Source organism: Oncorhynchus clarkii, chromosome 23, assembly GCF_045791955.1.
Source record: "Oncorhynchus clarkii lewisi isolate Uvic-CL-2024 chromosome 23, UVic_Ocla_1.0, whole genome shotgun sequence".
NCBI lineage: Eukaryota > Metazoa > Chordata > Actinopteri > Salmoniformes > Salmonidae > Oncorhynchus > Oncorhynchus clarkii.
This window is the reverse complement of record NC_092169.1, coordinates 1,877,622-1,900,542: the sequence shown is the minus strand read 5'-3', so window position 1 is coordinate 1,900,542 and position 22,921 is coordinate 1,877,622. Positions and strand designations below refer to the sequence as shown.

Sequence of the window (22,921 nt, the reverse complement as noted above, 5' to 3'; positions counted from 1 at the left end):
GTCCCAAAGTTCAAGGGGGCCGAATACTTTCGCAATGCACTGTAACTGATAAACGGTGCCCACAAAATGTTAGGGTCTACATAAAGCTGTCCCAACAGCAGAGTTCTCTTTTCACCACCAGGTAGGCTTGTGGTTAGAGCGTTGGACTGGTAACAGAAAAGTTGCTAGATCAAATCCCCGAGGCGACAAGGTAAAAATCTGTCATTCTGCCCCTGAACAAGGCAGTTAACCCACTGTTTCTAGGCCGTCATTGAAGGTAAGAATTTGTTCTTAATTGACTTGTGTCGCAGAAATTCAGTACTGAGAGAGACTTGGTCTTGGTCATTTCTTCAAACAATCATCTTTATTTGATATCTATTAATTATTGCAATAATGAGACCGTAGCCCACCAGTCTTGCCTGACTGTTAGGCAGAGAGCCTAGCCTTTACAGACAATGCACAGTTTTTAATATAGCTGATACCAAGATTGCTTAGTCAGTCACTTCTAACCTTCCCATAAGCCACCTTGGTTATCTACACAGGATGGTATTTTACTGTGTTTCCCAGATGCCAGGAAGATGAGACAATGAGGCATTGTTCTTAACTCTTCCAGGCTCTCTCTATATCTTGAGTCACACACACACACCACATCTTGTCTATAGAACGCTAGCTTTTTATCACCAACACTGTCACATGAGTTAATGCTGGAGAGATGAAGCAGGTATGAGGAGTAACATTGAATAAATAACGGACATATAACAAGACAAGCACAGCGTCAGCAAACAGAAACTAAGACAAAAGACAATCAATGCAGCAGCGGGGAACAGAGCTGGGGAACTGACAAATATAGGGGAGGAAATAAGTGAGTCCAGGAGAGTCAGATAACTCTGATGCGCGTGACGAGGGAAGGCTGGTGTGCGTGATGGATGGCAGGAGTACGGATGCAGGGTAATCTGGCGCCCTCGAGCGCCAGGGGAAGGGAAGAGCGGGAGCAGACGAGACAGTACCGCTCCCTCTTGGGACTCCACCCAGCGTCCCACCTGGGTGAACCGGCCGAGACATGGGTGCTGGGCAAGTCGGTCGGGGCTTGAAAACCCGATAAACCGGCAGGAGCGCGAGAGCCTGACGATCCGGCTGAGGCAAGACGACTGCCGATCACGCAGTAGAAGGGGAGCCCGATGACCCAGTGGAGTGTGACGTGGGATGGGAAGCCGCCAAGCCGGAAAACCTCTCGAGCCAGCCAGGGCGTGAGAAAGCCTGACGGGCTGGCTTAGGCACCCCCGGTTCCATCGGCGGCAGGATCCAACCCGATGTCACCAACAAAACAAAAGACAAAAAGTCCTGGATCAGCCGGGCGAACAAGAACTGACGATCCAGCTGAGGCCCGACGTGGGATGGACGCCCTCCGAGCCAACTGGGGCAAGGAAACCTCTCGAGCCAGCTAGGGCGTAAAAGCCTGATGAGCTGGCTAGGCGACCCAGAGCCGCTGCCACCATTCCAACCGGAACGCCAGTACTCCCCGATGCTTCGTATGTGGCTGCTGCATTCTGTCACATGTATTGACGCTGGAGAGACGAAGCAGGTACGGGGAGTAACGAGACAGGCACAGCGTCAGCAAACAGAAACTAAGACAAAAGACAATCAATGCAGCAGCCGGGAACAGAGCTGGGGAAATGTCAAATATAGGGGAGGAAATAAACAGGAGATAAGTGAGACCAGGTGAGTCCAATAACGCTGATGCGTGTGACGAGGGACGGCAGGTGTGCGTGGTGGATGGCAGCAGTGCATGATGCAGGGTAATCTGGAGCCCTCAAGCGCCAGGGGAAGGGAAGAGCGGGAGCAGACGTGACAAACACAAGTCAATTGTGAGCTTCAAGCTATCTCTAGTAGAACCCATGTCCTCAACACCCAGACTGGCTGCAGGGTGCTAGAGTGGAGACCATACAACACTGCATTAGCAGGACAGAAATATCTTACTGTTCGTTAAGTAAATAATTGTTACATAGACAACAAATAAGGTGAACACATAATTTTTCCCTCACACTTGCTTAGTTAAATAAAGGTAAAATATATAAAATAAAATAAAATCCTTACCACCGCTACATCTGGCTATCAGCAGAGTCTTGTCTGGGGGCAAAACAATTAGTTCAGCCTCATTTACTGCCTTTAAAAAAAACATAGCTAAGATGGCTGACTTGCTTAATCAAATGTGGTTTCTACTGACAATTGAGATGTACAAACGATGGCATAATGGAACGATGAGAGGATAATAGGCAATCCATAATTTCAATTAAGACAATGTCTATTTGTTCAGCACTTTTGAAATGTACAGCGACAGAATTCAGAACATGGGCTGTTCTTACAGTGTTCTCCCTGTACACCAAGTCAGAACTGTAGCATAAGGGGGCATATACAGTGGGGCAAAAAAAGTATTTAGTCAGCCACCAATTGTGCAAGTTCTCCCACTTAAAAAGATGAGTGGGAGAACTTGCACAATTGGTGGCTGACTAAATATTTTTTTGCCCCAGTGTAAGCAGACAATGAAAGCTCTTACAATAATAAATTATGAAATTTCTCTAAAACAGGCTATAGGCTACATGTGCACCACCAAGTCAGAACGGTAGGCTAAGTTATGAGGGGGAAAGGTACCAAATTATTAGGGTGAGGCACATTGTCTACTAACAGTTTACTACACAACATATACTTAGTATTACTTTCTTAGCTGCAGTATACATATCTCCATTACATACTACATCATGCAGCAGTATACAACACATTTTTGGACTCACCATTGTGCTGTGCCCACTTGAACAGCAAGGTGGCGCAGCGGTTCTTCTTGAGAGAAAATTTTGTCATGGAACATTGTCAGCAAAGTCTGGGGTTCTCTGGATTTATGGTGCTTTCAAGACAACTGGGGACTACAAAAAAAAACAAGGTCGTATCATGATGTCAGTCCTTTTAAGCCTGGAACAGAGACCCTTACACCCAGACTTGGAGAACACACCCTCTCCACCGAATAGTAGACAAGGGAAGCAAAATAGTGATTGCTTTGCAGTTACCCACGTATTCAACTTCTTTGTTGAAGTTGTGATTTCCAACTTGTTGTGTAATTTTTATGTTCAATGGCTGATGAGCACCAATACGTTATACAGTATGTATAATTTCTCTTCATTTGACGAGGATTGAAAAGGATTTGCCAGTAGATTGTTGACGCGATTCATGATGACTCCTTGTCTAGCTTGATTGCTAAGATTTTAAAATTATGATGTCCAATCAAAGCTATGGTAGATATAATGTGATTTGACATAATTTTACCTGTTGCGAATGACCTTGAGCCTTCTTGAATGGGCACTTCTAATGTAATTCTATGGTACCACACAAGGGGGCTTGAACTTTCTCGCTCTTCCTGTAGATTTTGCGATGACGTAGTGTCCCCATGAATGACAGAACACTGAGCCAATCACAGCACAACCAGAGATGACCAACCTCTACGCTCTTTATTTTCCGCTGGCTGCCCCTCCACCTCAGAAAGCACTGAGCTAGGCTGAAACACATGCATTTTGGAGCTGCCTTAAGAAAGCAAAAAAGAGACATGTTCGTATGTGGCTTTATTAACTCAATCATATTTTTTGCAAACTGATATGTGACACATTAATTCCAAAATAAAATGCAAAACAGGAACTTTTTTTTTTTTAGCTAAACAGGTGGGGCTTACCCTGAATGATGGGGTGCCACTGTTAACAGTACTGTGGTTCCCACGACCACTCCCGGACCATCCGTATTGCTATGTCCTGACATATTTAACGAGGTTCTCCTCACTGTCCTCAAACTGCTCGCTTTCACCCCATTCACGGCCCAGTCATTGCACAGCCACCTTCAGCCTTGAATTTGTGAAAAAAGACACCTGCAGATCACAGTTGGCTAATCCACAAGTTTGAAACACGCCGCCGTTCCAAAACTCAGCCTCCTCTTTTTTCAAGCCAGGCTAAAATCAACAACACATACATACATTTGTATCTGATTAATAAATGACCTTACTTACCAGACCAAGTATGCCAAGCCCAAGACTCCTAAAGGCCGCTACATACTTTGCGCAAACAGAGCGACCTCGTGTAAATACATGTTACAATATGTACTGTTTTAACAGCCAACTTCCACATTCACAACTTTTGCATTCACAATCATATGTCTGTAATTTAAATGTACTGATGTACTGGTTCATTCAGAGAGGGAAGAAGGCATTTAGCTATTCTGGGTAGACAAGGTACCTGTCATAGGAAAAAATCATCCAGAAAAGCAGCACCACAAAATGAACATTTTGACAGACAGAATTAAAGAAAAATGGCAGTAAATCTAGTAGAATAAGATACTGTATACTATCTCCCTATGATAAGGGAGATTCCACGCTGGTGGTACTGTATATCAAGTAACAATATTTCACATTATTTCAATCATGCCTTCTCACCATTCCTACAGGGAAGGCGAGGACAGAAAAGGTTAGGTATTTCCAATTGTAAAGACCATACATAAAGATCATTCACCACAACCATCCCAAATAACATCATCTGCAAAACTTAAATATTGCACACAGAAGTTTCTTGGTTGTTACATGTATCATGAATATACGCATACAGTAAATCATACAACAAAACTCATACAGCCTCACATGCCCTTGGATATACAGTTGAAGTCAGAAGTTTACATACACTTAGGTTGGAGTCATTAAAACTCATTTTTCAACCACTCCACAAATGCCTTGTTAACAAACTACAGTTTCATCAAGTCGGTTAGGACATCTACTTTGTGCATGACACAAGAAAATTTTCCAACAATTGTTTACAGACAGATAATTTCACTTATAATTCACTGAATCACAATTCCAGTTGGTCAGAAGTTTACATACACTAAGTTGACTGTGCCTTCAAACAGCTTGGAAAATTCCAGAAAATTATGTCATAGCTTTAGAAGCTTCTAATAGGCTAATTGACATCATGAGCCAATTTGAGGTGTACCTGTGGATGTATTTCAAGTCCTATCTTCAAACTCATTGCCTCTTTGCTTGACACCATGGGAAAATCAAAAGAAATCAGCAAAGCCCTCAGAAAACAAATTGTAGACCTCCACAAGTCTGGTTCATCCTTGGGAGCAATTTCCAAATGCCTGAAGGTACCACGTTCATCTGTACAAACAATAGTATGCAAGTATAAACACTATGGGATCACGCAGCCTTCATACCGCTCAGGAAGGAGATGCATTCTGTTTCCTAGAGATGAACGTACTTTGGTGCGAAAAGTGCAAATCAATCCCAGAACAACAGCAAATGACCTTGTGAAGATGCTGTAGGAAACAGGTACAAAAGTATCTATATCCACAGTAAAACATGTCCTATATCGACATAACCTGAAAGGCCGCTCAGCAAGGAAGAAGACACTGCTCCAAAACCGCCATAAAAAAAGTCAGATTACGGTTTGCAACTGCACATGGGAACAAAGATCGTACTTTTTGGATAAATGTCCTATGGTCTGATGAAACAAAAATAGAACTGTTTAGCCATAATGACTATCGTTATGTTTGGGGGGAAAAAGGGGGAGGCTTGCAAGCCGAAGAAATGAAGCACGGGGGTGGCAGCATCACGGTGTGGTGGTGCTTTGCTGCAGGAGGGAATTCACAAAATAGATGGCATCATGAGGCAGGAAAATCATGTGGATATATTGAAGCAACATCTCAAGACATCAGTCAGGAAGTTAAAGCTTGGTCGCAAATGGGTCTTCCAAATGGACAATGACCCCAAGCATACTTCCAAGGTTGTGGCAAAATGGCTTAAGGACAACAAAGTCAAGGTATTGGAGTGGCCATCACAAAGCCCTGACCTCAATCCCATAGAAAATGTGTGGGCAGAACTGAAAAAGCATGTGCGAGCAAGGAGGCCTACAAACCTGACTCAGTTACACCAACTCTGTCAGGAGTAATGGGCCAACATTCAGCCAACTTATTGTGGGAAGCTTGTGGAAGGCTACCCAAAATGTTTGACCCAAGTTAAAAAAATGTAAAGGCAATGCTACCAAATACTAATTGAGTGTATGTAAACTTCTGACCCACTGGGAATGTGATGAAAGAAAGAAAAAAAGAAAGAAAGTAACTGTCCAGTGTTTCCAGATTTCTATGAATAATTACCTAGAATTAATTACAATATGAGTGAAATAGTTTTCCTTCCAAAACATTGAAATTAAGTATGTTAAAAAGAAGCATTTCTGTGTTGGAATGGTGAGGAAATACCCCAAAAACAGAATGGTGTGGGCATATATAATTCACGCAAGTAGACCGCTGACTGGCCAGCTCATCCTAGTCAATAGGATGACATCATCCTACAGTGAATTCGGAAAGTTTTCAGATCCCTAAACCTTTTGTTATGTTACAGCCTTATTCTAATCTGGATTAAATCGTTTTTTCCCACCCATAATTTCTGTGCACAATACACCATAGAGTGTAGTCTCCCAGTCTCTGCCGCTGAAAAACATCCCCACAGCATGATGCTGCCACCACCATGCTTCACCGTAGGGATAGTATTGCCCAGCTGATGAGAAGTGACTGGTTTCCTCCAGACGTGACGCTTGGCATTTAGGCCAAAGAGTTCAATCTTGGTTTCATCAGACCAGAGAATCTTGTTTCTCATGGTCTGAGAGTCCGTTAGGTGCCTTTTGGAAAACTCCAAGTGGGCTGTCATGTGCCTTTTACTGAGGAGTGACTTCCAAGTAAACTCACCAGGTTGAGGAAAGTAAGGTAGTTCCAGGTTCCATCATACTGAAACATCCCAGGTGGTAACTTCTCCCGATCCTAAGCAACCATGAACTTAATAAAGACAAAGGCATACCAGCTGAAAGCTGTGATATGGTAAACTATTGTCACTTTTGCAATCATGATGAACTATAATATATTTGACACTAGACTGATACTATTCTATAACAGAAATCCTAGCAAACACTAAGAGAAATAAACAAAACAAACACCAAATGTGGCATTGGCACAAACTGTACCAGAAAACTGAAGGTGCCGCTTTCCCATTTGATGTAGTATACAATGTTGCTAGAAAGAAAGAAGGGCATAATTAGCATAAAAAGGTGCATGAGTAATGGAAACATAATGTGTTATCTTTATGTCTCATGTATTTGCTAAGATACATAATGGGTTTACACAGCACGTCTCTAATTAGTACAGAAATAGAAGATTCGCTCAGTGCTCTAGCTAATCAATTTGTTTCACTCTATGAGTTTTGTATAGGAAATAAATAATCTGTTTCTAAGAATTCAAGGAGATTTTCTGTAGCTTTTTGTTGCTGACCCAAATAAACTTTTCAGTTAGAGCGCTCGTGGATATAGCTGACCATGCACATTGCAAGTTCTTAGTTATTTATCAACAGTAGGCCTGCTACAATTCACAGTTCATAGATCCCAAAGGAACTCCAAAGTTAAACCTTTCATCCCCTCCTTGTAGATGGTGTCAAACCTTTCACTCTGGGTGATGGAAAACTGTTCCTGTGAAGCCACAAAAGGAATGCAGGAGCCACTGTATCCGAATTGGCATTTGGGGTTTGTCTCATGTTACTGAAAATACTATTTTCAAACAATCATGTTGAGTGTTTTTTTTTTCATGTCTCTTGTTCAGAAAGTTTGAAATCTTGACAATTACGCCTTTCATGTCCTGTTACGCAAGAAAGAGTACACAAAAAAGTATTTTGTATCAAAATACAAACTCTTATTTTCTCTGGAATTGAACACTAATAATAACAAACGTATTGAAAATGAATCGAACTGATCTATACCTTTTTCATTTCTTCATATGTGAGAAACTGTATGTCAAAGTTTTCCTTTTGGCTGTACCAATCTTTAACATGATCAAACCAAGAACCACCAAAAAATGAATCAAAGAATGTTACAAGCACAAATTAAGTATCGCATCGAAAACATTGGCCTACAAAAAATCCCACGGTATTACACTTCCATAAAATATGTACGCTATTAGGAAAACATACCCCCCTTTTCCCTCAAGAAATTCCTCCAGAAATGTGTTGAAGTCCTCTTTGTCCTCTAGTAGTCTATTTACATTGTGGAAGTGGTAAAATGAGCACGCAACATCTTTTGGGTTCCTTCCGATGTAGATAACCTACACAATCATGTTAAAAGCAGTTGACTTCCAACAATGTGAGTAGCTTCATTGCTACTTTGTCTTTAAAACATTTTTGTTTCAATGACCTCAGACCCCCACAATCATCTTTATCTTACCTTCCCTCTCTTTCTTAAACCTGGAGGCAGTAGATTGGGGAGAAGGTGAGAGGCAAATAATCGGGGTGAGGGCATTGAGCCATAGTCCACTGTTTTCATCTCCACCTCAATCCATGGTACAATTTCCATGGTGTTTGTTTTTACCCTCGAATACATTAGGACGAAACAACAATGCTATAATGGACTGCGTCCATCTTGTCCCTGTTGAATGTTATGCAATGTTTTCTTTCATACAAAATAATTGACAGAATACTAATTTTAACACTTGTAAAATACTCTATCCAAACAATAAGAACATGTTTTGGGATTATATATGGATTAGGAGAGTGGGTGGATTTAACCGATTTGGGGTATGTAACAGCAAAAATGTCCCTGTCCCAGATCTCAGTCCTTCAGCGTGTCTAGATAACATTCATAATGCACATTTTTTATGAGTTTAAGTCCTTTGTATGACACTAATCCAGGTACAAACTTTTTGCGGATTCATTTCTGAAGTAAACACCTAGAGATCTGGTCTTCAGAATGAGGTTTAAAAGCAAAACCATGAGAGCCCCAAACCATGAACAAGCAAAAGAAGTTGAACATTGAAGGATGGAAACACTAACTACGTGGCCTCACCCCTCCCCATGAGCAGTTGTTGAGATCTGAGAGAACAGGAATAAGAAGTAGTATGAAACTCCATCTTGCACTGACTGGCTAGATAGAGTTGTGCTCATTCCCATGCAAATCTTGACAACGATTGTGCATTTAAGCCAACAACTGAATTGAAGTATGGAGCAGAGACAGAGCAAACCTGAACCACTAATCCTAATCCACTAAACATTCCTCAGTCCAAGTGATGAGCAAAGTAGGCTACTACTTCTACTTTGACCTACGGGTGTGCAAGAGCCCAATTCTGCATGTAAACGTGTCCTCCTCTCCCTCAAAAGGTAAAAAGCACATGGTTCTTCCAGTCTTTTTTGTGAAACATGAAAACAAATCAAACAGTTTATTTCCCCCCAAAATGAAAAGGACAACACTATCAAGCAAATGGCGTTAATTTACACACTTTATTTAGCTTATTACATCTATACAGAGTACAAAAAAACATGGACATTTCACATTTACATTAGTTTTCAGACCCTTTACTCAGCACTTTGTTGAAGCACCGTTGGCAGCGATTACAGCCTCGAGTCTTCTTGGGTATGACTCTACAAGCTTGGCACACCTGTATTTGGGGAGTTTCTCCCATTCTTCTCTGCAGATCCTCTCAAGCTCGGGTCAGGTTGGATGGGGAGCGTCGCTGCACAGCTATTTTAAAGTCTCTCCAGAGATGTTCTATCGGGTTCAAGTCCGGGCTCTGGCCACTCAAGGACATTCAGAGACTTGTCCCAAAGCCACTCCTGTGTTGTCTTGCCTGTGTGCTTAGGGTCATTGTCCTGTAGGAAGGTGAACAGTCTGAGGTCCGGTCTGAGTTCCTGAGCGCTCTGGAGCAGGTTTTTATCAAGGATCTTTCTGTACATTGCTCCGATCATCATTCCCTTGATCCTGACTAGTGTCCCAGTCCCTGCCTCTGAAAAACATCCCCATAGCATGATGCTGCCATGACCATGCTTCACCGTAGGGATGGTGCCACGTTTCAGTTTGGCGGGGCGGCCAGCTCTAGGAAGAGTCTTGGTGATTCCAAACTTCTTCCATTCAAAAATAATGGAGGCCACTGTGTTCTTGGCCTTCAATGCTGCAGAAATGTTTTGGTACCCTTCACCAGATCTGTGCCTCAACACATTCCTGTCTCGGAGCTCTACGGACAATTCCTTCGATCTCATGGCTTGGTTTTTGCTCTGACTTGCACTGTCAACTGTGGGACCTTATATAGACGGGTGTGTGCCTTTCCAAATCATGTCCAATCAATTGAATTTATCACAGATGGACTTCAAGCCTGTTTTAGAAACATCTCAAGGATGATCAATGGAAACAGGATGCACCAGAGTTCAATTTCGTCTCTTATAGCAAAGGGTCTGAATACTTATGTAAATGTTTTTTCTGTTTTTTAATTTGAATACATTTGCAAAAATGTCTAAAATCCTGTTTTCGCTTGTCATTGTGGGGTACTGTGTGTAGATTGATGAGCAAAAAAAAACACATTTTTATCAATTTTAGAATAAGGCTAACATAACAAAATGTGGAAAAGTCAAGGGGTCTGAAAACCTTCCAAATGCACTTCACTCGCTACAGAGTTCCAAACTGCCTCTGGAAGCAATGTCAGCATAAGAACTGTTCGTCGGGAGATTCATGAAATGGGTTTCAATGGCTGAGCAGCCGCACACAAGCCTAAGATCACTATGTGCAAAGCCAAGCGTCAGCTGGAGTGGTGTAAAACTCGCCGCCAATTGGACGCCGGAGCAGTGGAAAAGCATTCTCTGGAGTGATGAGTCACGCTTCACCATGTGGCAGTCAGACAGACACATCTGGGTTTGTCAGATAACAGGAGAACGCTACCTGCCGAATGCATAATGCCAACTGTAAAGTTTGGTGGATGAGACATAATGGTCTGGGGCTGTTTTTCATGGTTCGGGCTAGGCCCCTTAGTTCCAGTGAAGGGAAATCTTAACGCTACAGAATACAATTACATTTTAGACGATTCTGTGCTTCCAACTTTGTGCCAACAGTTTGGGGAAGGCTCTTTCCTGTTTCAGCATGACAATGCCTCCTTGCACAAAGCGAAATCCATACAGAAATGGTTTGTTCGAGATTGGTGTGGAAGAACTTGTCTGGCCTGCACAGAGCCCATCAACCCCATCGAACACCTTTGGGATGAATTGGAATGCCGACTGAGAGCCAGGCCTAATCACCTAACATCAGTGCCCGACCTCACCAATGCTCTTGTGGCTGAATAGAAGCAAGTCCCCACAGCATTGTTCCAACATCTAATGGAAAGCCTTCCCAGAAGAGTGGAGGCTGTTATAGCAGTAAAGGGGGGGACCAACTCCATACTATTTCCCATGATTTTGTAATGAGGTTTTCGACGAGCAGGTGTCCACATACTTTTGAAAGTCCAAACTGGAGATCGCAATGTCCCATGGCATTAAAAGTGTTGTGCAAATACACATGATTATTCATGCATACACAGGTAACTGCCAAAAAATAAAAGAAATAAATCAAAGAAACACCAACATAATGTTTTTTAATAGGGTGTTGGGCCACCATGAACAGCTTCAATGCACCTTGGCATAGATTCGGCGAGTGTCTGGAACTCTATTGGAGGGATGCAACACCATTCTTCCTTGAGAAATTCCATAATTTGTGTTTTGTTGATGGTGGTGGAAAACGTTGTCTCAGGCGCCACTCCATAATCTCCCAGAAGTGTTCAATTGGGTTGAGATCTGGTGACTGAGACAAACATGGCATATGGTTTACATCGTTTTAATGCTCATCAAACCATTCAGTAACCACTTGTGCCCTGCGGAAGGGAGCAATGTCATCCTATGGGGGTATAACAATAGTATCCAAAAACATGGCCGCCCCAGCATTTTTATACATGACCCAAAGCATGATGTTAATTGCTTAATTCATTTAGGAACCACACCTATGTGGAATGAAAATGCCTTCAATATTCTTTGTATCCCTCATTTACATATGTGTTTACATTATTTTGGCAGTTACCTGCATTTGGTTTATCTTGCACATTGTCGTCCTGATTTGTTACACCTACTAACCTACTGAAATGAAGAAAGTGGCCCATTAACTACTTGAAAGCTATACTTGCACTGTTTATGATAATTACATGTTCTATGATGATTAATGGTGATTCTAATGTTTGTATTTTGAAATGTCTGTTAGTATATAAAACAGATCCTCAAACAGATAATAATTAAACAACCATGAGAGTAACAGATATTACTTTGCAGTTGACCCATACAGTCAACAATACCTATGTGTCCGGTGTGTCTATGAACACAATACTTTTCAAATATATTGCACATTTAGCTGTGTATTTATCTGATGAGATTGCATGTTTCAGTCCCACCTTGTAGATAGCAGTAGTCCGTTGTCCACACTGTAGAGTCTCTGTTTACGTATACAGTAGTCCATGTTGGTCAACTTAGTCAACTTAGTCAAGTTTCTGTTCATGTTCCCATAAACCTTAATCATTTACATGCAGATAGTCCATTCGGAGGAACACTAATATAGAAACCTGAGAATAATACCTCTCTGCTGGTTAGCTAGCTGTGCCTCTCTGACCTGTGATTTTAGACTTTTGGGGAATGGACATAGTTAAAGAACAAGTTTTAGAGGAGAATTAGCGATGGTCTTTCTCCATACTCAATCATCCTTCCGATCCCTGGTTAAGGCGGCATCTATCAAAATACAGAATAATAAACAGAAAACATGAGCTCACATGAAGGAAAGCAGGTGTGAGTGAAAACACAATACAGTGGGTACCTTGGGTACAATAGGTACCTTAAAATTGTATTTTGTAAATTGCTACTGGCCTATTGATACAGTATGGTACTTTACCTCAAAGCGGCTGTATACTTTCCTCTCCTTCCGCATGCTCTCGATTCTCTGAAGTAGCTTCTCCCGCTCCTGAGAAGTTCTAGTCGGGCCTCTGCTCTGTCCTTGGGCTGATTCTTCCTCCTTACCACTAACACCCCGGTCAGCCTCATCCTGTTTGGCATCATCAGTGACAGCAGATTCTATAGTGAATTCTGTCCGGCTCTGGCTGTTAGCAGAAATCTGCCCTAAAAGGAGCTTTGTGTCATCTCTTAGGTTGCTGCTTGAGAGTACATTGGCAGTAGATGAATGGTAGTGGGACTGGCTTACTTTAGCTTGCTTCACTGGGGGTGATATGGGATTAGTTTGATCTGTAGGGCTCTCTGGTTTCATAGTGCTATCATTCTCTTTGGTTTCATCAGGACTCTGAGGTCCATGGGAGGCAGATTCTCCAGGAGCAGTTTTGCTCATTATCTCAGCATCACCTGCTTTCTTGTCACCTTTAGCGGCAGGAGAACTTCCAGCTTTTTGCTCCTTGATAAGGTTACTTAGTTTGCCCTTCTTACTGTTATCCACAATGACGGATGGATCTGGGACAGTGTCATGAGAAGCAGTGGAATGAGTTGGGTTTGAGTTACTTGATGGGTTGGATTCTACAAGGACTTGGTTGAATGGTGAGGTAGACTCAGTTGGGATATGATTAGGAGAGGAACAATATTCTGTTGGGATGAGGTTTGGAGAAGTGATAGATTTTGTTTGGCCAGACATTGGGAACAAAGCTGATCCACCTGACGCAGACATAGGGGAGGAATGTGATTTTGTTTGGGTAGGGTTCGAAGATGCACTTGAATCTGTTGGGGTGTGGTCAGGAGATGCACCTGGTTCTGTTAGGGTGTTGTTAGGAAGAGGGTTGGGTTCTCTTGTTGTTGGATTGGAAGAAGAACTAGATTGTGTTGGTGTTAGGATGGGAGATTTGTTGGCTTGTTCCGTGAAATGCTTTGGCGATGGAAGTGAGGAGTTGGGAGAGTCATTAAACTCTGCTGTGGTGGGCTTTGGATCAGAGTTGGATGCTGTTTTGGAGGGTTTGGGGGATAAAACAAACTCATCTTGGCCAGGACTAGGAGAGGAGTAGGATTTTATTGGGTTGGTCTTTGGAGGGGGTGACTTCAACTCAGTTGTGGCAATTGTAAACAATGACTCCTTTGTGGAGGGAGTGGGAGAGATGTTAGAGTCTATTGGTGTTGATGAAGTGGACCCAACTAAGGTGGATGTAGGTAAGGAACTGGATTTTGTTTGGGTAGAGCTTTTTGCAGGGGCAGGGATTGAGGACGAGCAAGATTGCATTGGGGTAGGGCTAAGAGATTCCTTGGAATCAGTTTTGTCAGGCTTGGGAGACACAACTGGCTCAACTGGACCAGGAATAATGGGGGGACTTGATTGCAATGGGATGGTATGAGCAGAGGTGCTGGATTTTGATGGAATGGGATGAGAAGAGACACTTGATTCGGATTGGGTGGGGCTCAGAGGTTTGTTGGACTGCTTTGATGAACTGGACTCATTAAGGGTGGGGGTAAGGGCTGAGCTCAAATCTTTTGCGGCATGTTTAAATGAAGTGAGATTAGCTAAACTGAAACTCGTTGATGTTGGAGATAACAACGAGCTAACTTCTGTTAGGGTGAGTGGAAGAGATGGGCTCAGCTCCTTTGAAGCAGGATTTGAATAATTTGGTTCCTTTGGTGATAGTTTATATGAACTAAACTCCTTTGGGGCGATGTTAAAGATACGCTCTTTTGAGGTGTGCTCAAGAAATGCACTTGTATCTCTTGTGTTAACTTCAGGCACACTTTGGTTCTGACTGTTCTTCAGCTCAATCTTCTCAGCATCCATAGAGACTCTAAGTAGCCCATCATCACAAGATAATCTACGAATTAGGAATGTTTTGGAGTCACTTTTGGGAAGATTAAGTTCTTCCTGTTCTTTATTTTTAGAAGCCTTGTCTTTGACATCAAGATGTAATGAGCCATGTGTTGCCATGGATGTTTTATTCCCCTGTGAGACAGGTGAGGTCTCCAGTGTTTCTGAAGAGGTCTGTGTTGATGTAGCTGGCTTTTTGTTGGAAGTATCTGCTGGAATAGGTGGGGTCTCTGTTGATGTTGCTGTCTTGTTTGTTGAAGTATCTGCTGGATTAGGTGGGGTCTCTGTTGATGTTGCTGTCTTGTTTGTTGAAGTATCTGCTGGATTAGGTGGGGTCTCTGTTGATGTTGCTGTCTTGTTTGTTGAAGTATCTGCTGGATTAGGTGGGGTCTCTGTTGATGTTGCTGTCTTGTTTGTTGAAGTATCTGCTGGATTAAGTGGGGTCTCTGTTGATGTTGCTGTCTTGTTTGTTGAAGTATCTGCTGGATTAAGTGGGGTCTCTGTTGATGTTGCTGTCTTGTTTGTTGAAGTATCTGCTGGATTAAGTAGGGCCTCTGTTGATGTTGCTATCTTTTTGTTTGATGTATCTTCTGGGTTAAGAGGTCCCTCTGTTGATGTAGATGGCTTTTTGGTGGAAGTATCTGCTGGATTTAGTGGAGCCACTGGAAGAGTAGGTTCTACACTTGTGACTTCGTCCTTTGTTTTCAAGTCAAATGGAGTCACTGGATTTAGAGGAGCTTTTTCAGCGCTGCTCTCAGACTCTGAAGCCTTTGCAGCTTTTCGTTTGGCAGCCAACTCTTTAAAAAACTTGAACCTACTGTCTGGATCATTCATATCTATATATAATGTATTGCTCAATGAAGATGGCAGGTGTGCTGTTTGTACGGTTTTGGGTTGCTCAATTTGAGCAGATTTGGATGGATGTGCACATTGTACCATTTTGCTTTCTTCTTCATGGTCAAGTTTAGGTTGTTCCTTTGAAGAAGCCATGTTGGTGCCCAAAGGAGGATTATTTTGCAATTCCTTATCACCGGCATCAGTAGTGATGTCCTCAAATTTCAAAGACTCTATGGTTGAATTATCAACTGTTGCTGGCTTATTACATCTCCATTCAAAAGGTTCTCTTGTTATGGATCTTCGTTTTCCCAAAATCTGAGCGGTCAAGGAAAATCTAGATTGGTCATCTTCCTCGTTGGCAGTTTCCTCACAATGTTGGCCTGAGGTAAGGTTCAGTTCTTGAGAGATATGCTGTTCTAGTTGTGAGCTGAAGATTAGTGAGGATCTTAGCCTTGAGGTCCTTTGGATAGCAGGGTTGAACCTCCTACGGAATGACTCTTCTCTTTTGGGCTCTTTTACATCCATATCCTCTGATTTGTCGCCTTCATCTGTTGCCATGCTAACAACAATATCTGGTGTTCTTGAATGTTCTGGGCGTGTGGTCTTTAACCTGAGCCCTGCAATCTTGGGTAACTCTTTGGCATTAAACTTGGGATCTGATACCAGTGGAGCAAATATTATTCCTTGTGAGGGATTGAGGGGCTCTTCAAAGGGATCATTTCCAAAAGGCTGTGAAATGTCTTCTTCCCCGGCATCATCATATGCACTGAGGTATGAGCTGATCCTCCAATCTCGCATCCCCTGCTTTGCACTGGGATCCTGTGTTTTACGGTCCGAACCAGACCCAACAAAAAACTGCTTCTGTTCAGACAGGTTTTGTTGTGTAGGGGAGGTCTGACAGGCATAAGGATGGCCCACGCTCAGTCTTTTTGCATTTGAATGACAAAAGGGACCCTCTCCTGGATGTGATAATTTATCTGAGCCATGTCCCATCTCCATAGCAAGTTTTGATGATGATAAATAATTCACTACAGGGTCATAGTTGTCTGGTGGCTCTATCTCTATTCCATGTGGGTACCCAGACTCAGAATACTGATCCATCGGAGGGTACCCTTGGTCCCTGAATTGATCGTAGCTACCATAACCAGGCTCTGGCCCTGTTCTCTGGTAGTGATGCTGTTCCCTATGTATCTTCCTGCTTTGGGTTGCCATACCCTCCTCAAAGTTGTGCATGGCTTGGTGCTGCATGAATTGAGAGGAGGAGTGTCTGGCATAAGTGCCCTCTGCATAACTGTGCCTTTTAGAGCCAGCAAAATCCATTGTGTTCGACTGTATCATAGGGTGACCTTGCTCCATAAAATACTGCTGCTCTATTCTAAATTGCTGTGAGGAGTACTTGTTTCTGCGCATATCTAGTGGACCCTGATCTAGTGATCTGTGGATGTGCTCGTGCCTTCCAGGGGGCATTCTTTTCTGATCATCAAAGGAATGTCTAGCCCATTCTTTAGGACGAGAGCTCTCTATGGGCAGGAACTTTCTGGGATCTCTGAACAATGGTGTCCTATCAGTGCTGTATTGGCTGTCAGATAAACTGCTGTAGTCTGGCACTGGAACAAGGACATTTTCAGGTACCAAAGGTTGGGACTGTGCAAACAGGATTCGGAACTCCTCATCAAAAGTAGTCACAAGCTGTCCAAGAAAGAGGTGAGCCATGCAACGGTGAATCTTCTCAAAAGACCACATGAAGCTGTGGGCAGAGAGATTCATGGAATTTCATTAAACAGCACAATGCAGCAAAATATATATATTACAATAGAATAAGGAACTCTTAACTCCATTACTATGCAAATGCAAAGCAATTTCTAAATTACAATGGAACAATAATGTTATGTATTTGTTACTACACAGGTGTAAGAGAAACTTAATGTACAGTTTCTTAAATCCACATTACTAATGTCAAGTCTGCTTGAGAAATCATGCAACATTTGTACAATTTTAAAACACTTTGTACCACATTCTTCATTTTGGAACCCTCACCTATAGTTTCCACTCAGGACAGCCCTGCAGTCTGTCAGCAAGAAGCGATCCAGCATTTGACCCTTGAAGGACTTTCCAGAGCGACAGCGATAGGTGATGCCTGACACAGTTCTGACACGCATGAACTGCAAGATAAAAACATGGTGTTCTCATTAGATGTTCTCCAAAAAGTACTGAATTAGTTCCATATGAATAATGATTGAAATTGAGTAGTTGTTGTTCATTAAATGGAAACAAATGAGGAAAGAGGTAGTGGGTCTTCATGTTCAAGGTTGAGAGGAAGAGCTATTCATATCCCAAGCCTACAGGTTTCCTTTATTGGTCTTCACGGATCCACAAGTACCCGAATACCGAAGACACAATCTGGGACCCGAGCAGGCCTGGATCCAGAGTTATAAATAATGTCGGATCTAGTGTCGGATCTGATATGATTGCCACAGGTCTCAGATATGTGCAATTTTAACGGACTTGTCTGGAAGAGCCCGCACAGATCCGAATGTGACAGCTACAGTCGAGAGAGAGATATTTTTTTTATCACTCATACTGCTACTCTTGCTTTTCAAGAGAGTGGAACGTGGCGCATAGCGCTTGTTGTTGGTCAATCACAAGTCATCAAAGCGGCAATATACTACAGTCGTAGAGCCTCCATGTTTCGCAAAAGTTAGGAGATATCTAATCAATGGAAGATGGAATTAAAGTTATTGAATTAAAAGTTAAAGAAGAATAGGCTACAATGACCAAGAGCTAACAGGTAGGCTGCTAATTAATATTCTGAATGGAGTTGTTGTTATTTGTAACTGTGGGATGAGAAAGCACATGCACTGCAGGCTCAATTAGCCTAGCTAGCGTCTCCCGGTTTGATGCATTCAAGACAGGTACTACGTAATCATATTTGAGGATAAATAACCCAGCTATTGAAGCTATTTGTAACGGTTTTCTTTAGGTGAAGGAGAGTCGGACCAAAATGCAGCGTTGTGATGATTCATGTTTGTTTAATAAAGGAAAAAACTATACATGAATAAACTACAAAATAATGAAATCCTAAACAGTCCTATCTGGTGCAAACACAGAGACAGGACCAATCACCCACAAACACACAGTGAAACCCAGGCTACCTAAATATGGTTCCCAATCAGAGACAATGACTAACACCTGCCTCTGATTGAGAACCATATCAGGCCAGACATAGAAATAGACAAACCAGACACACAACATAGAATGCCCACCCAGCTCACGTCCTGACCAACACTAAAACAAGGAAAACACACACGAACGATGGTCAGAACGTGACAGTACCCCCCCTCCAAGGTGCGGACTCCGAACGCACAACCTAAACCTATAGGGGAGGGTGTGGGTGGGCATCTGTCCGCGGTGACGGCTCTGGCGCTGGACGTGGACCCTACTCCATAATTGTCTTAGTCCACCTCCTTAGCGTCCCTAGATAGGCGACCCTCGCCGCCGACCTTGGCCTAGTAGTCCTCACCAAGGGCCCCACTGGACTGAGGGGCAGCTCGGGACTGAGGGGTAACTCGGGACTGAGGGGTAGCTCGGGACTGAGGGGTAGCTCGGGACTGAGGGGTAGCTCGGGACTGAGGGGTAGCTCGGGACTGAGGGGTAGCTCGGGACTGAGGGGTAGCTCAGCACTGAGAGGAAGCTCAGGCCGGTAGTAGGCTCTGGCAGATCCTGGCTGGCTGGTGGTTCTGGCAGATCCTGGCTGACTGGCGGTTCCGGCAGATCCTGGCTGACTGGCGGATCCAGGATGAATAGCGGATCCTGGCTGAATGGCGGATCCTGGCTGAATAGCGGATCTGGAAGATCCTGGCTGACTGGCAGCTCCATGCTGACTGGCTGCTCTGGCTGCTCCATGCTGACTGGCCGCTCCATGCTGACTGGCGACTCTGGCTGCTCCATGCTGACTGACGGCTCTGGCTGCTCCATGCTGACTGGCGGCTCTGGCTGCTCCATGCTGACTGGCGGCTCTGGCTGCTCCATGCTGACTGGCGGCTCTGGCTGCTCCATATGGACTGGCAGCTCTGGCGGCTCCATACGGACTGGCAGCTCTGGCGGCTCCTTGCAGACTGGCAGCTCTGGCGGCATCCTGCAGACTGGCAGCTCTGGCAGCTCCTTGCAGACTTGCAGCTCCTTGTAGACTGGCAGCTCCTTGCAGACTGGCAGCTCCTTGCAGACTGGCAGCTCCTTGCAGACTGGCAGCTCCTTGCAGACTGGCAGCTCCTTGCAGACTGGCAGCTCCTTGCAGACTGGCAGCTCCTTGCAGACTGGCAGCTCCTTGCAGACTGGCAGTTCTGAACAGGCGGGAGACTCCGGCAGCGCTGTAGAGGCGGAAGGCTCTGGCAGCGCTGAACAGGCGGGAGACTCCGGCAGCGCTGTAGAGGAGGAAGGCTCTGGCAGCGCTAGATAGGCGGGAGACTCCGGCAGCGCTGGAGAGGAGGAAGGCTCTGGCAGCGCTGGACAGGCGAGGCGCACTGTAGGCCTGATGCGTGGTGCTGGCACTGGTGGTACTGGGCCGAGAACACGCACAGGAAGCCTGGTGCGGGGAGCTGCCACCGGAGGGCTGGTGCGTGGAGGTGGTACTGGATAGACCGGACCGTGCAGGCGCACTGGAGCTCTTGAGCACTGAGCCTGCCCAACCTTACCTGGTTGAATGCTCTCGGTCGCCCTGCCAGTGCGGCGAGGTGGAATAGCCCGCACTGGGCTATGCAGGCGAACCGGGGACACCGAGCGCAAGGCTGGTGCCATGTAAGCCGGCCCAAGGAGACGCACTGGAGACCAGATGCGTAGAGCCGGCTTCATGGCACTTGGCTCGATGCTCACTCTAGCCCGGCCGATATGCGGAGCTGGAATGTACCGCAACGGGCTATGCACCCGCACTGGAGACACCATGCGCACCACAGCATAACACGGTACCTGCCCGGTCTCTCTAGCCCCCCGGTAAGCACAGGGAGTTTGCGCAGGTCTCCTACCTGGCGTAGCCATACTCCCTGTGAGCCCCCCCCCAAATACATTTTTTGGGGCTGACTCTCGGGCTTCCATCCGCGTCGCCTTGCTGCCTCCTCATACCAGCGCCTCTCTGCTTTCGCCGCCTCCAGTTCTTCTTTGGGGCGGCGATATTCTCCAGGCTGTGCCCAGGGTCCTTTACCGTCCAATTCGTCCTCCATGTCCATTCCTCTCGCTGCTCCTGCTGCCGTTTCTCCTGCTGCACCTTGGGGCGGCGACACTCCCCTGGCTTTGCCCAGGGTCCTCTCCCGTCGAGGATTTCTTCCCAAGTCCAGAAGTCCTTATCGCGCTTCTCCTGCTGCTGCCCGTTACCACGCCGCTTGGTCCTGTTGTGGTGGGTGATTCTGTAACGGTTTTCTTTAGGTGAAGGAGAGTCGGACCAAAATGCAGCGTTGTGATGATTCATGTTTGTTTAATAAAGGAAAAAACTATACATGAATAAACTACAAAATAATGAAAATAGCTCCCAGATTGCAGTACCTATGGCTTCCACTAGATGTCAACAGTCTTTATACAAGGTTTCAGACTTCTTTCTTGAAAAACGAACAAGTAGTTGTAGTTTATCCAAGGTGACCCTCATTAGGAAAGTAGTCTTGCGGCACTCGTGAATGAGGGCGCGCTCTTAGTTATTTATCTTCCATATTGAACATACTAATCTCCATATGAAAGATGAGCGTTTATTTAGATATTAGAGCACCTGAGGATGAATTAGAAACATCTTTTGACTTGTTTGGATGAACTTTACCGGTAACTTTTTGGATTCCTTTGTCTGCATGTTGAACGATGGATTACTGAAATCAATGGTGTCAACTAAACAGACTTTTTTGGATATAAATAAGGATTTTATCGAACAAAACAACCATTCATTGTGTAGCTGGGACCCTTAGGTTTGCAAACAGAGGAAGATCTTCAAAGGTAAGTAATTTATTTTATCGCTATTTGTGAATTTTCTGACCCCTGTGCTGGTTTGAAAAATAGCGCTGTCCTCAGATAATCGAATGCTATGCTTTCGCTGTAAAGTCTATTGTAAATCGGACTACGCATTACCAAGAATATAAGCTTTTGAATGATGTAAGACACTTGTATTTCCATGATTGTTTAATATTACGATTTTTTTTTTGAATTTGGCGCTCTGCAATTTCACCGGATGTGGTCGAATTTGATCCTGCTAGCGACATCCGATCCCTAAGAGGTTTAAAAAAAATGACTTGTCTGCTGCTTTACTGCTGATCGGACCGGGTCTGGATGGAACGGGTCTTCAGTGGGTCATATGATTGAGTGTAGTCTGGCCCAGGAGTGTGAAGGTGAACGGAAAGGCTCTGGAGCAACGAACCGCCCTTGCTGTCTCTGCCTGGCCGGTTCCCCTCTCTCCACTGGGATTCTCTGCCTCTAACCCTATTACAGGGGCTGGTGCTCTTCCATGCCGTCCCTGGGAGGGGTGCGCCACTTGAGTGGGTTGAGTCACTGACGTGATCTTCCTGTCCCCCCGGGTTGTGCCGTGGCGGAGATCTTTGTGGGCCTTGCCTCAGGATGGTAAGTTGGTGGTTGAAGATATCCCTCTAGTGGTGTGGAGGCTGTGCTTTGGCAAAGTGGGTGGGGTTATATCCTTCCTGTTTGGCCCTGTCCGGAGGTATCATCGGATGGGGCCACAGTGTCTCCTGACCCCTCCTGTCACAGCCTCCAGTATTTATGCTGCAGTAGTTTATGTGTCGGGGGGCTAGGGTCAGTTTGTTATATCTGGAGTACTTCTGTCTTATCCGGTGTCCTGTGTGAATTTAAGTATGCTCTCTCTAATTCTCTCTTTCTCTTTCTCTCTCGGAGGACCTGAGCCCCAGGACCATGCCTCAAGACTACCTGGCATGATGACTCCTTGCAGTCCCCAGTCCACCTGGCCGTGCTGCTGCTCCAGTTTCAACTGTTCTGCCTGCGGCTATGGAACCTGGACCTGTTCACCGGACGTGCTACCTGTCCCAGACCTGCTGTTTTCAACTCTCTAGAGACAGCAGGAGAGGTAGAGATACTCTTAATGATCGGCTATGAAAAGCCAACTGACATTTACTCCTGAGGTGCTGACTTGCTGCACCCTCGACAACTACTGTGATTATTGTTATTTGACCATGCTGGTCATTTATGAACATTTGAACATCTTGACCATGTTCTGTTATAATCTCCACCCGGCACAGCCAGAAGAGGACTGGCCACCCCTCATAGCCTGGTTCCTCTTAGGTTTCTTCCTAGGTTTTGGCCTTTCTAGGGAGTTTTTCCTAGCCACGGTGCATTTTCCTTCTACACCTGCATTGCTTGCTGTTTGGGGTTTTAGGCTGGGTTTCTGTACAGCACTTTGAGATATCAGCTGATGTAAATACATTTGATTTGATTTGGTCTAG

General features: G+C 44.5%; 1 protein-coding gene across 3 annotated transcripts in view; it reads right to left on the bottom strand.

The window, feature by feature from the left end:
- Positions 1-9,288: 9,288 nt before the first annotated feature.
- The window catches only part of LOC139381222 (protein FAM83H-like), a 35,171-nt gene continuing 21,538 nt past the window's right edge, over positions 9,289-22,921 (bottom strand). Inside the window, exons 4-6 of one of the 3 annotated variants that reach the window (XR_011628538.1) lie at positions 17,520-17,644; positions 11,901-17,229; positions 9,289-11,627 (exon numbers count right to left, since the gene is read on the bottom strand). Coding sequence is in view for 2 of the 3 variants with exons in the window: in XM_071124681.1 (XP_070980782.1) it covers positions 12,723-17,229; positions 17,520-17,644 (4,632 nt within the window). In the remaining variant the exon portion in view is untranslated. Of the gene's footprint in view, positions 17,230-17,519; positions 17,645-22,921 lie in introns of all 3 variants that reach the window. The other 2 variants (XM_071124682.1, XM_071124681.1) reach the window with 2 other exon arrangements.